General features: G+C 46.6%; 1 protein-coding gene across 2 annotated transcripts in view; it reads right to left on the reverse strand.

Moving 5' to 3' along the window:
- Positions 1 to 18,057, reverse strand: part of KCNK6 (potassium two pore domain channel subfamily K member 6) — a 39,898-nt gene that overhangs the window by 16,083 nt on the left and 5,758 nt on the right. For both annotated transcript variants that reach the window (XM_075322597.1, XM_075322598.1), the window contains exon 2: positions 12,377 to 12,693. In XM_075322597.1, the coding sequence (XP_075178712.1) occupies positions 12,377 to 12,693 (317 nt within the window). The remainder of the gene's footprint in view (positions 1 to 12,376; positions 12,694 to 18,057) is intronic.

An 18,057-nucleotide genomic window follows, 5' to 3' on the forward strand; every position in this document is an offset into this window, starting at 1 on the left:
CACCTATTCCTCCTGACCCCCAGCCACATACACACATGGGACACCTATTCCTCCTGACACCCAGCCACATACACACAAGGGACACCTATTCCTCTTGACCCCCAGTCATATACACACATGAGACACCTATTCCTCCTGACACCCAGCCACATACACACAAGGGACACCTATTCCTCGTGACCCCCAGTCATATACACACATGGGACACCTATTCCTTCTGACCCCCAGTCACATACACACATGGGACACCTATTCCTCCTGACCCCCAGTCACATACACACATGGGACACCTATTCCTCCTGACCTCCAGTCACATACACACATGGGACACCTATCCCTCCTGACCCCCAGGCACATACACACATGGGACACCTATTCCTCCTGACCCCCAGGCACATACACACATGGGACACCTATTCCTCCTGACCCCTAGTCACATACACACATGGGACTATCTGTGTGTTTTCATTGGGAAGAGGGGAATAAGTCACTGCCAGGCTTCTTTGGCAGAGACTTATCTTCCATGAGAACAAAACTTTGGGCACGCCGAAATCTAAAGCACTGTGTTTGAAGAGATGGGACACCTCCACTCACGTGGTTCTGACAAAATATGAAGGTTCGGCCAGTTCATCTGAGGTGTAAACCTCCATTATTGGCAAACCCCCTGCAGCCATCAGTCGAACACATAATTTGGGTTCTTGCATGGGTGCGGGTAATTGTTGGACCTATACCTTTGCCAAATGCCTCAATAAGGAACGACAGACGCACCCATAGTAAGAGAAGGCGCAGCTCAAATTCATTTCCACACCCAAAATTACAATAACGTCAACAAAAAAAGTGATGTGGAAATTATGGGATTACACCTCCTATCTACTGTTCTTCCTGGGATGGAACGGAGTTGGGTTGGCAGCAAATTAAGTATGTTCCTGCCCTAGCCTTGAATTGGTGTCATGGCATGAGCAAGGTGAGGGGCATTTGGTTTTCATTATGGATCATCTTTGCACTGTGTAGATATCTAAACAGCTCCAACATCACATGGATTTGTAGTGAACATCGCTGACCCCGCTGTTCTCACCACCATGTAATATGTTTACAAGCCGAACGAGCTGCTGAGCCAGGATCGGGCCCGGAGCCAACACTCACAGACGCACTTTGTCAATGTAGGGGCCTTGGATAGTAGGGGCACAGTTACGGCTTTCAGCACTCCCAGTGACGCGGAAATTCAAGAGATCCAAGCCAACGGACGTACTGTACACATAAACTATCTGTGTCATTGACTAGTAAAGGGCCAACCACTAGATACCAGTTCTCCAACACAAAGATATAATGCAAATCCTAGAAATCAATGGTGGTTTTTGGGCTCAGTACAAAACCTGCAGCAGAGCTCCTCAACCATTCAGGGCAAATGTATACACCTCAAGTCCTAAAACGATTAGGACCCTGGGCACAAGTTCGAATGGGAACTCAGTCTCCAATTACACCAGTGCTACCCAACCAATGCAATATTAGAAACAGATAAAAGTGTGGTGTACACAGTGTTTCTAGAGTAAAGGCCCCCCCATTAAACTAATGCCTGGCGATACTGACGGGTTCGAACTCGAGACGGACTTTCATCAGTACGGATTGCCGTGAAATATGAATGGTGCTGTGAAACGCAATACTGCACCGCTCACAAGGAGGAGCACCGCACAATTGCGCTTCACAGCACCATTCATATTCCATGGCAATCCGTACTGATGATGGTCTGCCTTGACCGAAACATCTTTAATTTTAGATTGCACTTGTCCCACCATTTTGAGCGCCAAGTTTCTTTGAAATTACATTACACGATTGGTTCTGGCTTGTGCACCAGTCTTGACAGAAGTGTTGTGGTTCCTTCACATGGATACTGATGGGTTCGGCTAATGTGTATGTGAGACTGTGATGGATGATGACAAGGCATAAAAATCTGTTATGACCCATTTTGGACTGGCAATACTTTTGTTCTCGACAAGAAGGTATTATCAGGAGTCAGCATCTCCCCCTTCCCTAGACACAGGGTTCCCCTCTTTCCTCCACTCCCTTTTCACCATTCGCTCGTTATTTTCCCATACCTAGCATGACATCTCAACCATTCAACAACAGCTGTGTCTCCTGACCCCCTAATACTGTATATATCTATGTTCAGCAAAGCCGCATCCCCTATTCACTTGGATAAAAGCTTGTAATAACATTTATGGCTGCTGCAAACTGTATAGCATTGTGCCACTTTTGGCCCCTCCAATCAACAGACTTGTATTAGTGACCGGTAGAGTTGGATGGCCATAGTCCATCAGCCAGGTCAATATTCCGAGGCCGCTAGACGGGGCAGCCCTGTGAACTGCCTCTTACCGGTTGGCATCCCTAGTTCCATTATTGATTAGCCGGCCTGTTGCAATAGAAATTAGGCCGAATAAAACAAAATAAGGTCGAGAATACCAGCCGGAAGGAGGCAGACGAAACACAGTGCTCCTGTCCAATTTTTATTCTTTGGGTAGTAGACTAGGATCTAACACATTTATTCATTTATTCACTTGTCTCCAGTGATGGGAGTCCTAAGACTTTTCCTAATAGTAAGCGATAAAACCGATTTATTTATGACACCTTAATCCTGAAGAAGGATCCAGATTCTTCATTCCTTTCCTGTCATTACATTCACACTGCCCAAGGAGAGACCCATTAGATAGGAGTGAGTAGGGTGGGAAGAGGATGCTAGGGCCCGGCGTCAGAATAGTCATGCAAGACGTAAGGTCCCGGATGGCTTTTCAAACTATATCATCTCTGAAAGACCACAGAGAACATACACGGTTGCAATAACACATCCAGTGTCCGATTCATGGTGCCCGCGATTCGAGCAGCATGAATCTCATGACAAGGTGTCTTTAAAGGTCTTGTCATCCCCTGAATTTTATTTTTTTTATGCTTTCCAAAAACATCCAGTATCTTGTAATATAAAATAAATGTAAATATATTCATCTTACTGATCCCTCACCATATCTCTTAACGCTGCCAAGTTCCCCAGTCTCCGTGCTTCCTGTTTAGTCTGGTTGAGGGATGACGAGTTGGTCAACGCTGTGGCCAGTGATTGTCTACAGCAGTCACAGAAGGGACAGCAAATATTGTGATTGGCGGGGGACGTTGTCAGAGTTGGAAGAGGTGTGAGAGGGATTGGTAAGGTGGGTACTTCATTTACGTTATAGTCTTCTGGTTGTGCTTTCGGCATTGTTGATTTTTCGATGGTAGACAACTCTTTCAATGATAAGGTATCAAAATCTGACGAAATCTGGCAGCTCCCATTCGCTTCAATAGGAGCTGAGCTACAGTACCCAGCCATTAAGCAGTGTAGAGAGCTGTGATGTCCCGGCTATACTACTCTGACCTACTAACAGCAGATCGGTGAGAGGTGGTGGTGGGTGTTGGACCCCACCCGTCCAATATTGATCTCCTATCATAATGACAAGTGATATTAGTTAAGTGTTGGAAATCCTTTTACATGGGCCAATTGACAAATTAGCGATCATAAGAATGAGTATTTCTGATCATCGTCCTGTGTAAGCGCCGATCAAACAAGCAGCTAAGCAAATTAGCAAAATACTTGTTCGTCAGCTGATTGGTTGGAGGCCATTAAGTTATGGTTCCTGCCAACAACAGGATGCCATATGGGGGTAGAACGATCGCACACACAATATAATATCATTCTGTCTCCATGCACAAGGTCAAAAATTACCAATAATAAGCTTGTATATAGTAGATCTGTACTCGTTTATGGGCAGATATTGCCCATTAGATAACTTACTGACACTAAGGGGTACTTCTCACATAGCGAGATCGCTACTGAGTCACGGTTTTTGTGACGCAGCAGTGACCTCATTAGCGATCTCGCTGTGTGTGAGACTGAGCAGTGATCTGGCCCCTGCTGTGAGATCGCTGCTCGTTACACACAGCCCTGGTTCATTTTTTGGACGTTGCTCTCCCGCTGTGAAGCACACATCGCTGTGTTTGACAGCCAGAGAACAACAATCTGAATGTGCAGGGAGCAGGGGGTCGGCTTCTGACAGCTGCGGACGCTGGTAACCAAGGTAAGTATTGGGTAACCAAGCGAAGCCCTTTGCTTGGTTACCCGATATTTACCTTGGTTACTAGCGTACGCCGCTCTCAGGCTGCCAGTGCCAGCTCCCTGCACACGTAGCCGGAGTACACATCGGGTAAATAAGCAAAGCGGTTTGCTTATTAACCCGATGTGTACTCTGGCTAGGAGTGCAGAGAACCAGCGCTAAGCGGTGTGCGCTGGTAACCAAGGTAAATATCGGGTAACCAAGCGCTTGGTTACCCGATATTTACCTTTGTTACCAAGCGCAGCATCGCTTCCACGCGTCGCTGCTGGCTGGGGGCTGGTCACTGGTCGCTGGTGAGATCTGCCTGATTAACAGCTCACCAGCGACCCTAAGGGGTGCTTCACACACAGCGAGCTCGCTGCCGAGATCGCTGCTGAGTCACGCTTTTTGTGACGCAGCAGTGACCTCATTAGCGATCTCGCTGTGTGTGACACTGAGCAGCGATCTGGCCCCTGCTGCGAGATCGCTGCTCGTTACACACAGCCCTGGTTCGTTTTCTTCAAAGGCGCTCTCCCACTGTGACACACAGATTGCTGTGTGTGACAGCGAGAGAGCGACAAATGAAGCGAGCAGGGAGCAGGAGCCGGCGTCTGACAGCTGAGGTAAGCTTGTAACCAAGATAAACATCGGGTAACCAAGGTGGTTACCCGATATTTACCTTAGTTACCAGCCTCCGCAGCTCTCACGCTGCCTGTGCTGCCGGCTCCGGCTCTCTACACATGTAGCTGCTGTACACATCGGGTTAATTAACCCGATGTGTACAGCAGCTAGGAGAGCAAGGAGCCAGCGCTAAGCAGTGTGCGCAGCTCCATGCTCTCTGCACATGTAGCTGCATTACACATCGGGTTAATTAACCCGATGTGTAATGCAGCTAGGAGAGCAAGGAGCCAGCGCTCAGTGTGCGCGGCTCCCTGCTCCCTGCACACACAGCTAAGCGGTGTGCGCTGGTAACTAATGTAAACATCGGGTAACCATACCCGATGTTTACCTTAGTTACCAGTCTCCGCAGCTTCCAGACGGCGGCTCCGTGCAAGCGCAGCGTCGCTTGCACATCGCTGCTGGCTGGGGGCTGTTCACTGGTCGCTGGTGAGAGCTGCCTGTTTGACAGCTCACCAGCGACCATGTAGCGATGCAGCAGCGATCCTGACCAGGTCAGATCGCTGGTCGGATCGCTGCTGCATCGCTAAGGGTACCTTCACACTTAGCGATGCAGCAGCGATCCGACCAGCGATCTGACCTGGTCAGGATCGCTGCTGCATCGCTACATGGTCGCTGGTGAGCTGTCAAACAGGCAGATCTCACCAGCGACCAGTGAACAGCCCCCAGCCAGCAGCGACGTGCAAGCGACGCTGCGCTTGCACGGAGCCGCCGTCTGGAAGCTGCGGAGGCTGGTAACTAAGGTAAACATCGGGTATGGTTACCCGATGTTTACATTAGTTACCAGCGCACACCGCTTAGCTGTGTGTGCAGGGAGCAGGGAGCCGCGCACACTGAGCGCTGGCTCCTTGCTCTCCTAGCTACAGCACACATCGGGTTAATTAACCCGATGTGTAATGCAGCTACATGTGCAGAGAGCAGGGAGCCGCGCACACTGCTTAGCGCTGGCTCCTTGCTCTCCTAGCTGCTGTACACATCGGGTTAATTAACCCGATGTGTACAGCAGCTACATGTGCAGAGAGCCGGAGCCGGCAGCACAGGCAGCGTGAGAGCTGCAGAGGCTGGTAACTAAGGTAAATATCGGGTAACCACCTTGGTTACCCGATGTTTATCTTGGTTACAAGCTCACCTCAGCTGTCAGATGCCGGCTCCTGTTCCCTGCTCGCTTCATTTGTCGCTCTCTCGCTGTCACACACAGCGATCTGTGTGTCACAGTGGGAGAGCGCCTTTGAAGAAAACGAACCAGGGCTGTGTGTAACGAGCAGCGATCTCGCAGCAGGGGCCAGATCGCTGCTCATTGTCACACACAGCGAGATCGCTAATGAGGTCACTGCTGCGTCACAAAAAGCGTGACTCAGCAGCGATCTCGGCAGCGAGCTCGCTGTGTGTGAAGCACCCCTTAGGGTCGCTTGCACGTCGCTGCTGGCTGGGGGCTGTTCACTGGTCGCTGGTGAGATCTGCTTGTTTGACAGCTCACCAGCGACCATGTAGCGATGCAGCAGCGATCCTGACCAGGTCAGATCGCTGGTCGGATCGCTGCTGCATCGCTAAGTGTGAAGGTACCCTTAAGCTGGTGTCACACATAACGACGACGACAACGACGTCGCTGCTACGTCACCATTTTCTGTGACGTTGCAGCGACGTCCCGTCGCTGTCGCTGTGTGTGACATCCAGCAACGACCTGGCCCCTGCTGTGAGGTCGCAGGTCGTTGCTGAATGTCCAGCTTCATTTTTTGGTCGTCACTCTCCCGCTGTGACACACACATCGCTGTGTGTGACAGCGAGAGAGCGACGAAATGAAGCGATCAGGAGCCGGCACTGGCAGCTGCGGTAAGCTGTAACCAGCGTAAACATCGGGTAACCAAGGGAAGACCTTTCCCTAGTTACCCGATGTTTACGCTGGTTACCAGCCTCCGCTCTTGCTGCCAGCGCCGGCTCCTGCACTGTGACATGTGGCTGCAGTATGCATCGGGTAATTAACCCGATGCATACTGTAGCAAGGAGAGCAAGGAGCCAGCGCTAAGCGCGGCTCCCTGCTCTCTGAACTGTGACATGTAGCTGCAGCACACATCGGGTTAATTAACCCGATGTGTGCTGCAGGAGAGCAAGGAGCCAGCGCTAAGCGCGGCTCCCTGCTCTCTGCACATGTAGCACAGCGACCTTATGATCGCTGCTTCTGCTGTGTTTGACAGCTAAGCAGCGATCATAACAGCGACTTACAAGGTCGCTGTTACGTCACCGAAAATGGTGACGTAACAGCGACGTCGTTGTCGCTGTCGTTTAGTGTGACACCAGCTTTAGTGTGAAGGTACCTTAAAGCAATCTACAGAGATACTCATCTGTGACCAATATTTCCTATTGTGTCCATCACAGTCTTATCTTTGTCTCTGTTATCTTTTTGGCTTATTCCCATTGTTTGCATGCATTGTTTCACTCTATCCTTTGCTTCAAAGGCTCTTAAGCCTCTCAATAGCTGTTGGTGGAATAATCATTTGCATGACAGCTCTCTGACACCTTCCCAGCACACAGGAACAATGGCTGAGCCTTTCTCTCAACCTACAGTGGCTTATCTCCTGGAGAACAAAACTACTGGACATCAGAAATCCAAAGAGCTTGATCTTTGTCTTCTCCCTGATATTATTTGTTCATGGAGAGTCAGGAGAGTGATCCTTTTCTCTCCCTGATATTATTTTTTGGTGGACAATCAGGAAACCGATCCTTCTCTCCCCCCAATATTATTTGTTGGAGGAGCGTCGTGAGACTGATCTTTCTCTCCCCCAATATTATTTGTTGGAGGAGCGTCATGAGACTGATCCTTCTCTCCCCCAATATTATTTGTTGGTGGAGAGTTAGGAGACTAATCCTTTTCTCTCCCCGATATTATTTGTTGGTGGAGAGTCAAGAGATCGATCCTTTTCTCCCTTAATATTATTTGTTGGTGAAGAGTAAAGGCCGCTTTACACGCAATGACATCGCTAACGAAATGTCGTTGGGGTCACAGAATTTGTGATGCACATCCGGCCTCGTTAGCAACGTCATTGCGTGTGACACATACGAGCGAATGCTAGCGATGTAAAATACTCACCAAATCATTGATTGTTGACACGTCGTCCATTTCCCAAATATTGTTCCTTGTTCTGGACGAAGGTTGTTCATTGTTCCTGAGGCAGCACACATCGCTACGTGTGACACCCCGTACCTGCGTCCTCCAGCAACGAGGTGGGCGTGACTTTCCTGCGGCTGCTGTCCGCACCTCCGCTTTTATTGGACGCCTGCCGTGTGACGTCGCTGTGACGCCGCACAAACCGCCCCCTTAGAAAAAAGGCTGTTAGCCGGCCACAGCGATGTCGTCAGGAAGGTAAGTACCGTATGTGAGACGGGTAGCAGTGAGTTTGTCCGCCACGGCCAACGATTTGCCTGTGACGCACAAACGACGGGGGCGTGTGCGAACGCTAGCGATGTCGCAGCATGTAATGCCCCCTTTAGGAGACCGATCCTTTTCTCACTCCAATATGATTTCTTGGTGGAGAGTCAGGAGACTGATCCTTTTCTCACCCCAATATGATTTGTTGGTGGAGAGTCAGGAGACCAATCCTTCTCTCCCCTGCCTAATATTAATTGTTGGTGGAGCATCAGGAGACCGATCCTTTTCTCCCTCTGATATTATTTGTTGGTGGAGAGTCAGGAGATCGATCCTTCTCTAACCCCTCCCCCCACGATATTATTTGTTGGTGGAGAGTCAGGAGACTGATCCTTTTCTCCCCCTCATATTATTTGTTGGTGGAGAGTCAGGAGACCGATCCTTTTCTCCCCCTGATATTATTTTTTGGTGGAGAGTCAGGGGACAGATCTTTTCTCTCCACGATATTATTTGTTGGTGGAGAGTCAGGACACCGATCCTTTTCTCCCCCCGATATTATTTGTTGGTGGAGAGTCAGGGGACAGATCTTTTCTCCCCATGATATTATTTGTTGGTGCTGAATCAGGAGACTGATCCTCCTCTCCCCACAATATTATTTGTTGGTGGAAAGTCAAGGGACGGATCTTTTTTACCCCCTGACCGACAATATTATTTGTTGGTGGAGAGTCAGGACACTGATCCTTTTCTCCCCCTGATATTATTTGTTGGTGGAGAGTCAGGACACTGATCCTTTTCTCCCCCTGATATTATCTGTTGGTGGAGAGTCAGGGGACCTTCGTGCACATTTGACTGTTGGCTGATCACACGGATATAGGCCCGTAGTGTATGGCCACCTTAAGGTCCAGTCACACTAAACAACTTACCAGCGATCCCAACAACGATAGGGATCGCTGGTAAGTTGCTAGGAGGTTGCTGGTGAGATGTCACATTGCGACGCTCCAGCGATCCCACCAGCAACCTGACCTGGCAGGGATCGCTGGAGCGTCGCTACACGAGTTGCTGGTGAGCTCAACAGCAACCAGTGACCAGCCCCCAGCGCCGCGTGGAAGATGCTGCGCTTGGTAACTAAGGTAAATATCGGGTAACCAACCCGATATTTACCTTGGTTACCAAGCGCACGCAGCTACACGTGCAGAGAGCAGGGAGCAGCGCACAATGCTTAGCGCTGGCTCCCTGCTCTCCTAGTTACAGCACACATCGGGTTAATTACCCGATGTGTGCTGCAGCTACACGTGCAGAGAGCAGGGAGCAGCGCACACCGCTTAGCGCTGGCTCCCTGCTCTCCTAGTTACAGCACACATCGGGTTAATTAACCCGATGTGTGCTGCAGCTACATGTGCACAGAGCAGGAGCCGGCACTGACAGTGAGAGCGGCGGAGGCTGGTAACGAAGGTAAATATCGGGTAACCAAGGACAGGGCTTCTTGGTTACCCGATGTTTACCGTGGTTACCAGCGTCCGCAGAAGCCGGCTCCTGCTGCCTGCACATTCAGTTGTTGCTGTCTCGCTGTCACACACAGCGATCTGTGCTTCACAGCGGGACAGCAACAACTAAAAAATGGCCCAGGACATTCAGCAACAACCAACGACCTCACAGCAGGGGCCAGGTTGTTGCTGGATGTCACACACAGCAACATCGCTAGCAACGTCACAAAAGTTGTTCGTTAGCAGCGATGTTGCTAGCGATGTTGCTTAGTGTGATGGGGCCTTTAGACTTGTTATTCTTCTGGTAATATTATTACCTGTTGCTGATATTATAAGATTATCTGCTGGAGGGTAGCACTTAGCGAGTATTTGTGTACACATGGAGATGTTTAAACAAAGACATTTTCTAACAGCCCGAAGGGAAATATATGGGATTATGGAGTCTAATATATTTCTTGGGTTTCTTTTTATTTGCCAAGTGAAACCAGAGAGCTGGAATTACTGCAAGTCACTGGCAATGCTCAGTGTGAGGAGGAGAAAAGGAAAAATTAGCTACGAGCTGCGGACTTTCCTACTTTTCCTTTTGTACTTTGTTAGGGAAGAGTAGGGAAGATCCAAGATATTTGCATATGCAAGTTAACGCCCATAAATACCTACAGCACATAGATAATGCTTTTTTTTTACTTAGTAGGGCACCATCTGAAAACAGGCTCCTAACAATGACCTCTAATCTGCAAACCTCAATGACTGTCCATACAATGTATAGAATCTGTCCTACAGAAAATAAACAAACAAACATCCTATACAGCAGCTTTGGCTACTTGATGAAGGATATAAATGAGGAAACTAACCTTAAATACTAATATTGTTGAGCAAAACGTTTTGCAGAACCAGACCCAAGTGGACCTCAGTCTACCAGGTGACATCCCCCCGGAACTGGACCTTCTTATGCCTCCCAACATCCCCGGAACTGGACCGCCTTCTACCTGCTGACATCCCCCGGAACTGGACCTTCTTATGCCTGCCAACATCCCCGAACTGGACCGCCTTCTACCTGCTGACATCCCCCCGGAACTGGACCTTCTTATGCCTCCCAACATCCCCGGAACTGGACCGCCTTCTACCTGCTGACATCCCCCGTAACTGGACCTCCTTATGCCTGCCAACATCCCCGAACTGGACCGCCTTCTACCTGCCAACATCCCCGGAACTGGACCTCCTTCTACCTGTCGACATCCCAGGAACTTCTTCTAATTAGTAGGCCTGATGAGACGTCATGTGTGAGAAGAGGCACCGGGTATGCCGGCAGGGGGCAGAAGGTTCACAGGGTTCAGGTCTGATGGCCATGGATTATGAACATTGTTGCTGGGACTGGATCCTGACAATCTTTTTGATCAACTTTAATAACTTTTGAAATATATATATTTTTAGAGCGGACCAACCTTTTAAAATTTTTAATAAATTGGGTTATCTAGTTTTATAGAAGTTGCCCATACACCTGCGATGGCGATGCTCATACAGCTGTCTTCCATACATGCACACTCAATTTGGCAGAGAGCTTATGTGCTTTCTGTGAGAATAGAATAAGTCATAACTAGACGTCTCTTTCATCGGCTCATGTCCCAAAAAAATAAAATAATCAGGCGTTGTAATATAACATGACAAGTCCTACTCTCTTTCAACATCATTTCTCAGGGAAGAGACTGGAGTCCTTCCACCCTCCTACACATTACATGGATGTGTGATCCTACCTAAACCTTGTGAGACTGGAACACCCCACATCCATACACATTACATGGTCATCCAATCCCACCAAAACCTTGCCTGTCTGGAACCCCACACCCCCATACACATTACATGGTCGTCTGATGCCACCAAAACCTTGCCAGACTGGAGCCCTCCACCCCCATACACATTACATGGTCGTCTGATCCCACCGAAACCTTGTCAGACTGGAGCCCCCCACCCCCTACACATTGTATGGTCATCCGTTCCCACCAAAAACTTTCCAGGCTGGAGCGCCCCACCCCCCTACACATTGTATGGTCATCCGTTCCCACCAAAAACTTTCCAGACTGGAGCCCCCCACCCTCCTACACATTGTATGGTCGTCTTTTCCCACCTTAACCTTGCCAGACTGGAGCCCCTACACATTACATGGTCGTCCGATCCCACCAAAACCTTGCCAGATTGGAGACCCCCACCCCCCTACACATTACATGGTCTTCCAATCCCACCAAAACTTTGGCATACTACTTTTCCCCAACAGATATCCTTCCAAACTACTCTCCAAGACATATGCATGTGTTATCAGTGGTGAGAGATGAATAAGGTCTTGCTTGATAAAGGCCCTGCGTTGGTTGAAACGTTGCGCTGGTTTTATCATGTACTCTAGGACTAATGAAGATTTTTCTAATTGATGAAGGAGTCTTCAGTGCCTTGGATATTACAAAAAGAGAAAAAAAGGATCAGGCAATGTCTGATTGTTCTTTTCCCAGCATCTTCAATGAAAAAAAGTTGGGACACCCCATACACATTTATATGGTTGGCCAGTGTCACTCAAACTGGCCGTTGTATCCAACATTAACTGTATAAGGCAACCTGAACTCGGGATGTTCCACCATACCACTCGGAGTTAGTTGTCCACCATCCTTTTGGATATTATTTCACAATAAAAATATAAAATGAAAATCGACCATTCCTCTGTGAAACTTAATTTTTTGTGAAACTTGTGTACTCACCAACGGTGGTCACCAATGTGCTGGAGAAGAAGAGGGATGATGCCAGGTCCCATTTGCTCTCATTAGATGCATTATATAACACTGAAACACCAAATTTATTGGCGCTGATGACTTTCTCCAAAAAAGCCTCCAAGCCACTCTCGTTCACACATGGACTGTTGTTCAGAAATATCTGCTTTAGCTGTTTCAGCTCCCTGCGCAAATTTCCCTCATACGGAGATTCTATGGTGGAGACCACTAACGCCCCCAGGAAGAGGTAGGCTACGTAGCCAATTAAAAGCAGCGTAAGCACCAGCCAGGACCTCATTTCGGAAGACCTAGAACACAATAAAAGAGAAAACAATTTACAGAATTTTTACGGCGGTTACCAATTTTGGAAATTATGCCGAGTTTGATCATTGGGAAAATGCAATGAATTATATGCTATCCGAGACGAGTAGAACTTATCCAACTTACCTAAAAAAAAACCACAAATGTTTTCGTAAGGCAGATCTAATAAGTCTGTAAGATGTGGCAGGGTTGAGTCATCACATTGGGTTATGGTTTTACCAATGACATTTCTTTTTAAAGTTAGAATTAAAACATGACGTGCTGGACTGAAAGGGTTTGTCTGATGAAAGCTAGTGATCTCCTATGCTACTGTTAGGTGTCGACTTATTAAAGGGAACCTGTCACCAGATTTGGGGCCTATAAACTGCGTCCACCACCAGTGAGCTCTTATATACAGCATTCTAACATGCTGTATATAAGAGCCCAGGCCACTATGTAGAACGTAAAAATCATTTTATAATACTCACCTAATGGGCGGTTCAGTGCGGTGCAGCCTGGTTGGATGGGTGTCTCCGTACTCCAGTACCGGCGCCTCCTATTTCGGCCATCTTTGTCCTCCTTCTTCTGAAGCCTGGGTGCATGATGTGTCCTAAGTCATCCACACTAGCCGGTATTGAGGTCCCGCGCATGCGCACTACAAGACTTCGATCTGCCCTGCTCAGGGCAGATCAGAGTGCATCTGTGCAGGATCTCAACGCTGGCTAGTGTGGATGACGTAGGACGCGTCATGCACCCAAGCTTCAGAAAAAGGAGAACAAAGATGACCGAAAGGAGGCGCTGGTACCAGAGAATGGAGACGTCAATTCAACCAATATTCACCACACCGCCCCTTAGGTGAGTATTATAAAATGATTTTTACGTTCTACATAGCGGCTGGGCTCTTATATACAGCATGTTTGAATGCTGTATATAAGAGTCCACTGGTGGTGGCCGCAGCTTATAGTCACCAAATGTGGTGACAGGTTCCCTTTAACGCAACAACTGCACACAGTAACAGGTATCACACTAGATAGTCTGGGGAGGTGTGGTGTTCCAGACTAAGATAAACTGTATCTGGCATAGGTGGAAGGATCCAGCCAGCATAAACAGGAGAGGAGCAGACGTGATTGGCTTCTCCACAGCAGGTGATCAAAGGAGACTAACAAGTAGACTAGAAGAGATTAACTCTAGCCTGCCTCAGAATTAGCAGTCAGCAGGTTGACACCCGAGTCTGCCTGCGTAGATCACAAATAGCAAAGGGGTTATCAGGAGGAGGCAGTAGAGCAATGCTGTACTGTAATTTATCATAGTGTTGAATGGATGTAACTAGTCTGAAAGAACTATTGTAAATTCATGCCAAACTAATCTAAAGTGATGAATATGTAGCTGTTATTGTGATCTACTTTGGCAATGTATTAGTGGATGTCCCATGTGGTGGAATATGAAGAATGATCTAGATACGCACTTAATTAGTAACTCGACAATGAACAGACTTCCATTACATAAGAATATCTCGGAGGATGGTGACCTAATCGTGGCCGGACAGCTCATTCTGTATCTAGGCGTTATCCCTGTTATACCGGTTAGCACTCTGTGTAACTCCCATAATAACTCCTTTACTGCACAGCATATTATATGAAACATTTAGCAACAACCAGGACAGTTAAAGCAGACTTATATAAGGTAAAAGGCAACAACTTCAGGGACATATTGAAACAGCAGAAAAAAAGTCTTTAAATTTGCCTTATATTACATCATATCCCATGGCCCAAGAACCACCAACACCAAAGTAAGTTGCACATAGAAAAACTTTAATTGGTTGGGTCAAGCATATAAATATTACATGGGATATAAAAATTGTGACAAGTAAGAAGGTTAAATGACACATAAGAGCGAATAAAGAACCCCATGTGGGGCTGCATGGATCAAATTAGGTGCACACAAAAGGGTGTACTCCCAGCAGGGCCAGTGTAAGTGCCTTTTACAAAACGCAGGTTCACCTAATCAAGAACTCTAGGCACATTACAAATAAATGAACAGGAATATATTCCCAGCAGAGCCAGTGTAAGTGCCTATACAAAAGATAAATTCACAGTCAGTGACAGAATAACACTTTAATAGATGACAATAGGCATGTTACTCACACACATCATCCGGTGAACAGGGATATGTTCCCAGCAAGGTCAGTGTAAATGCCATTGCAATAAACAGGTTCACAGTGAGTGATAGAGTAACACTTAAGTATATGAACATAGGCACACTGCCCAGGCATCTAGTCCAATGGACAGGGATATATTCCCAGCAGGGCCAGTGTACGTGCCTATACCATAAACAGGTTCACAGCAAATGACAGAGTAACACTTTAGTGCATGACAATAGGCACATTACACAAACACATGGTCCAGCGAACAGGGAAGTATTCCCAGCAAAACCAATGTAAGTGTCTTTCCAAGTTCACAGTAATGACAGGATAACACTTAGTACATAATCATAGGCACATTACCCAAACACATAGCCCGGTGGATATTCCACCAATTATAGCACTCACATGCAGTCACACAAGGGGAAAAAAAGTCCCAATACGTATTTCGTGATGACTTCCTCAGGGGACCACCTTCTTACTTGTCACAATTTTTATATCCCATGTAATACTTCCCTGTTCGCTGGACCATGTGTTTGTGTAATGTGCCTATTGTCATGCACTAAAGTGTTACTCTGTCATTTGCTGTGAACCTGTTTATGATATAGGCACGTACACTGGCCCTGCTGGGAATATATCCCTGTCCATTGGACTAGATGCCTGGGCAGTGTGCCTATGTTCATATACTTAAGTGTTACTCTATCACTCACTGTGAACCTGTTTATTGCAATGGCATTTACACTGACCTTGCTGGGAACATATCCCTGTTCACCGGATGATGTGTGTGAGTAACATGCCTATTGTCATCTATTAAAGTGTTATTCTGTCACTGACTGTGAATTTATCTTTTGTATAGGCACTTACACTGGCTCTGCTGGGAATATATTCCTGTTCATTTATTTGTAATGTGCCTAGAGTTCTTGATTAGGTGAACCTGCGTTTTGTAAAAGGCACTTACACTGGCCCTGCTGGGAGTACACCCTTTTGTGTGCACCTAATTTGATCCATGCAGCCCCACATGGGGTTCTTTATTCGCTCTTATGTGTCATTTAACCTTCTTACTTGTCACAATTTTTATATCCCATGTAATATTTATATGCTTGACCCAACCAATTAAAGTTTTTCTATGTGCAACTTACTTTGGTGTTGGTGGTTCTTGGGCCATGGGATATGATGTAATATAAGGCAAATCTAAAGACTTTTTTTCTGCTGTTTCATTATATGAAACATTGCGGTAAATCATGAATTTTCTACATGAAAAAACTTTCATCCAATGTATTTCGGATATAAGATCCCACAATGAAAGAATATTACTTCTACAGCTGAATGGGGCATGTATGACCTTGTCTACTGCCAGTCCACCTGGAACTTGTAGGATAACCTATAGATGGAGCTTGTAAATACAAACACATTTTCAATTTACTGTTTATTAAAATTTGCATCTGTTTCTTTTGTTTACACCTCGTTGTCTAGGATACCGACCACCGCTGCTGCCTGGCTTGTAAGCACTGCGCTATAGCTGGCCAGGATTATGAGACAACTACATGATCCAGCAATCCTGCCTAGCTTCATAACTGTGCTTGCAAGATCAATAAAAATGAGCTTGTAAGCACTGCACATGTTCTGCTAACAACGGTGGTGGGTCTCCAAGGCAACGAACTGTAAACAAAAGTGTTAATTTCTCAAGAACGGCTGAAAATATTAATAGGCAGTACATAGCTTTTACTTAATAGAACTAGGCCACAATACCAATTAATAAGGGTGAGAATAATACGAAGTTTCTGGAAAAAAGGGGCGCCAGGAACAGTTTGGTGGAGAGTTCTTGCTCATGGGTAATCTCTATGGGGCTGTACTATTAACAAACAAGAAAAATGGAAAATACAAAGTGCTATGGAAATAAATTAGGGATTTGGCACTCAAGCTCATATTTAGAAGGGTCAGTTAATGTTTGTGCTGACTCCATACAACATCAAGTTGCATTGATGATTAATTATTCCTCTTTTGTTGGGTGGTTGGCATCACTTTTGCACCCAAGTGTTCTTATAAATACTTGTTTACTGAATATCGGCCCTTCTTAATGGGCCTACACTGTTACAGGTAGTTGGAGACATTTAAAGAGAACCTGTCAGCATGATTCTCTAATGGAAAATAAAGACATGGCTGTAAAGGGGTTGTAATACTGATTTCATTGATACCTTTGGTGAAGAAATCCACTTTGTGGTTCCTCTGTTAACAGCAATGTAAAGTTTTCCTGATTAGGTCTTCTCCTCCCTGTCTGTGATTCCCCGGCCCCTTTTTCCTGCCTCCAGTCTATGAATAACAGATCGCTGCTGAGATTTCATACAGAGGAGGCCGGTCATTCAAAGACCTGAGGCAGGAGGATGCTGGTCATTCACAGACATGAGGCATAGATCTGAAAATAAGGAGCGCTGATAGTGTAACACCAAAAAGATCAGTGGGGTATACCTGGAAAATATACACTCACCTGGATCAGTTGTGACAGTCACAACCACTAGTGCGCATGAGATAATGGCGTCTGCTGCAGCCCCACGTGGATGAGCATGCAAGATAGGACAGAGAAGGGGTTAATGCTGCGCATCAGCCAAATGAAGACGTATAATGTTGATGAAGATGAGTATTCTTTTATTTCATAGGTCTACGCGTTTCGAGGTGAAACCTCTTCCTCAGGACCAGTGCATCAACAAGTCATTTGTCAGTTGTTGATGCACTGGTCCTGAGGAAGAGTTTTCACCTCGAAACGCGTAGACCTATGAAATAAAAGAATACTCATCTTCATCAACATTATACGTCTTCATTTGGCTGATGCGCAGCATTAACCCCTTCTCTGTCCTATCTTGCACAGACATGAGGCAGGCAGAGTGTGCAGGGAATCACAGATAGGGAGGAGAAATCCTGTGCACCAAAATTTAATTAGCAGAAAACATCAAATGGTGATTAAAGAAAAACAATGAAGCGGATTTCTACATCAAATATATCAATGTAATCAGTATTACTGCGCCATTACAGCCATGTCTTTACTTTACAAAATCATGCTGACAGGTTCTCTTTAAGGAGCAAAGTGGGGAATAGGGGCTTCGGTCCAAAATTAGGGACTGTCCCTTCAAAAAATGGACACTCGGGCATAATGGTGCAATCCAATGTAATTTTCCTCTGACATCATTATGGACATTGATTAGTCCACTTCAAAGGGATTGTATAATAGCCAGATAAC

The sequence above is a fragment of the Anomaloglossus baeobatrachus genome, chromosome 9 (genome assembly GCF_048569485.1).
Source record: "Anomaloglossus baeobatrachus isolate aAnoBae1 chromosome 9, aAnoBae1.hap1, whole genome shotgun sequence".
NCBI classification, from domain to species: Eukaryota; Metazoa; Chordata; class Amphibia; order Anura; family Aromobatidae; genus Anomaloglossus; species Anomaloglossus baeobatrachus.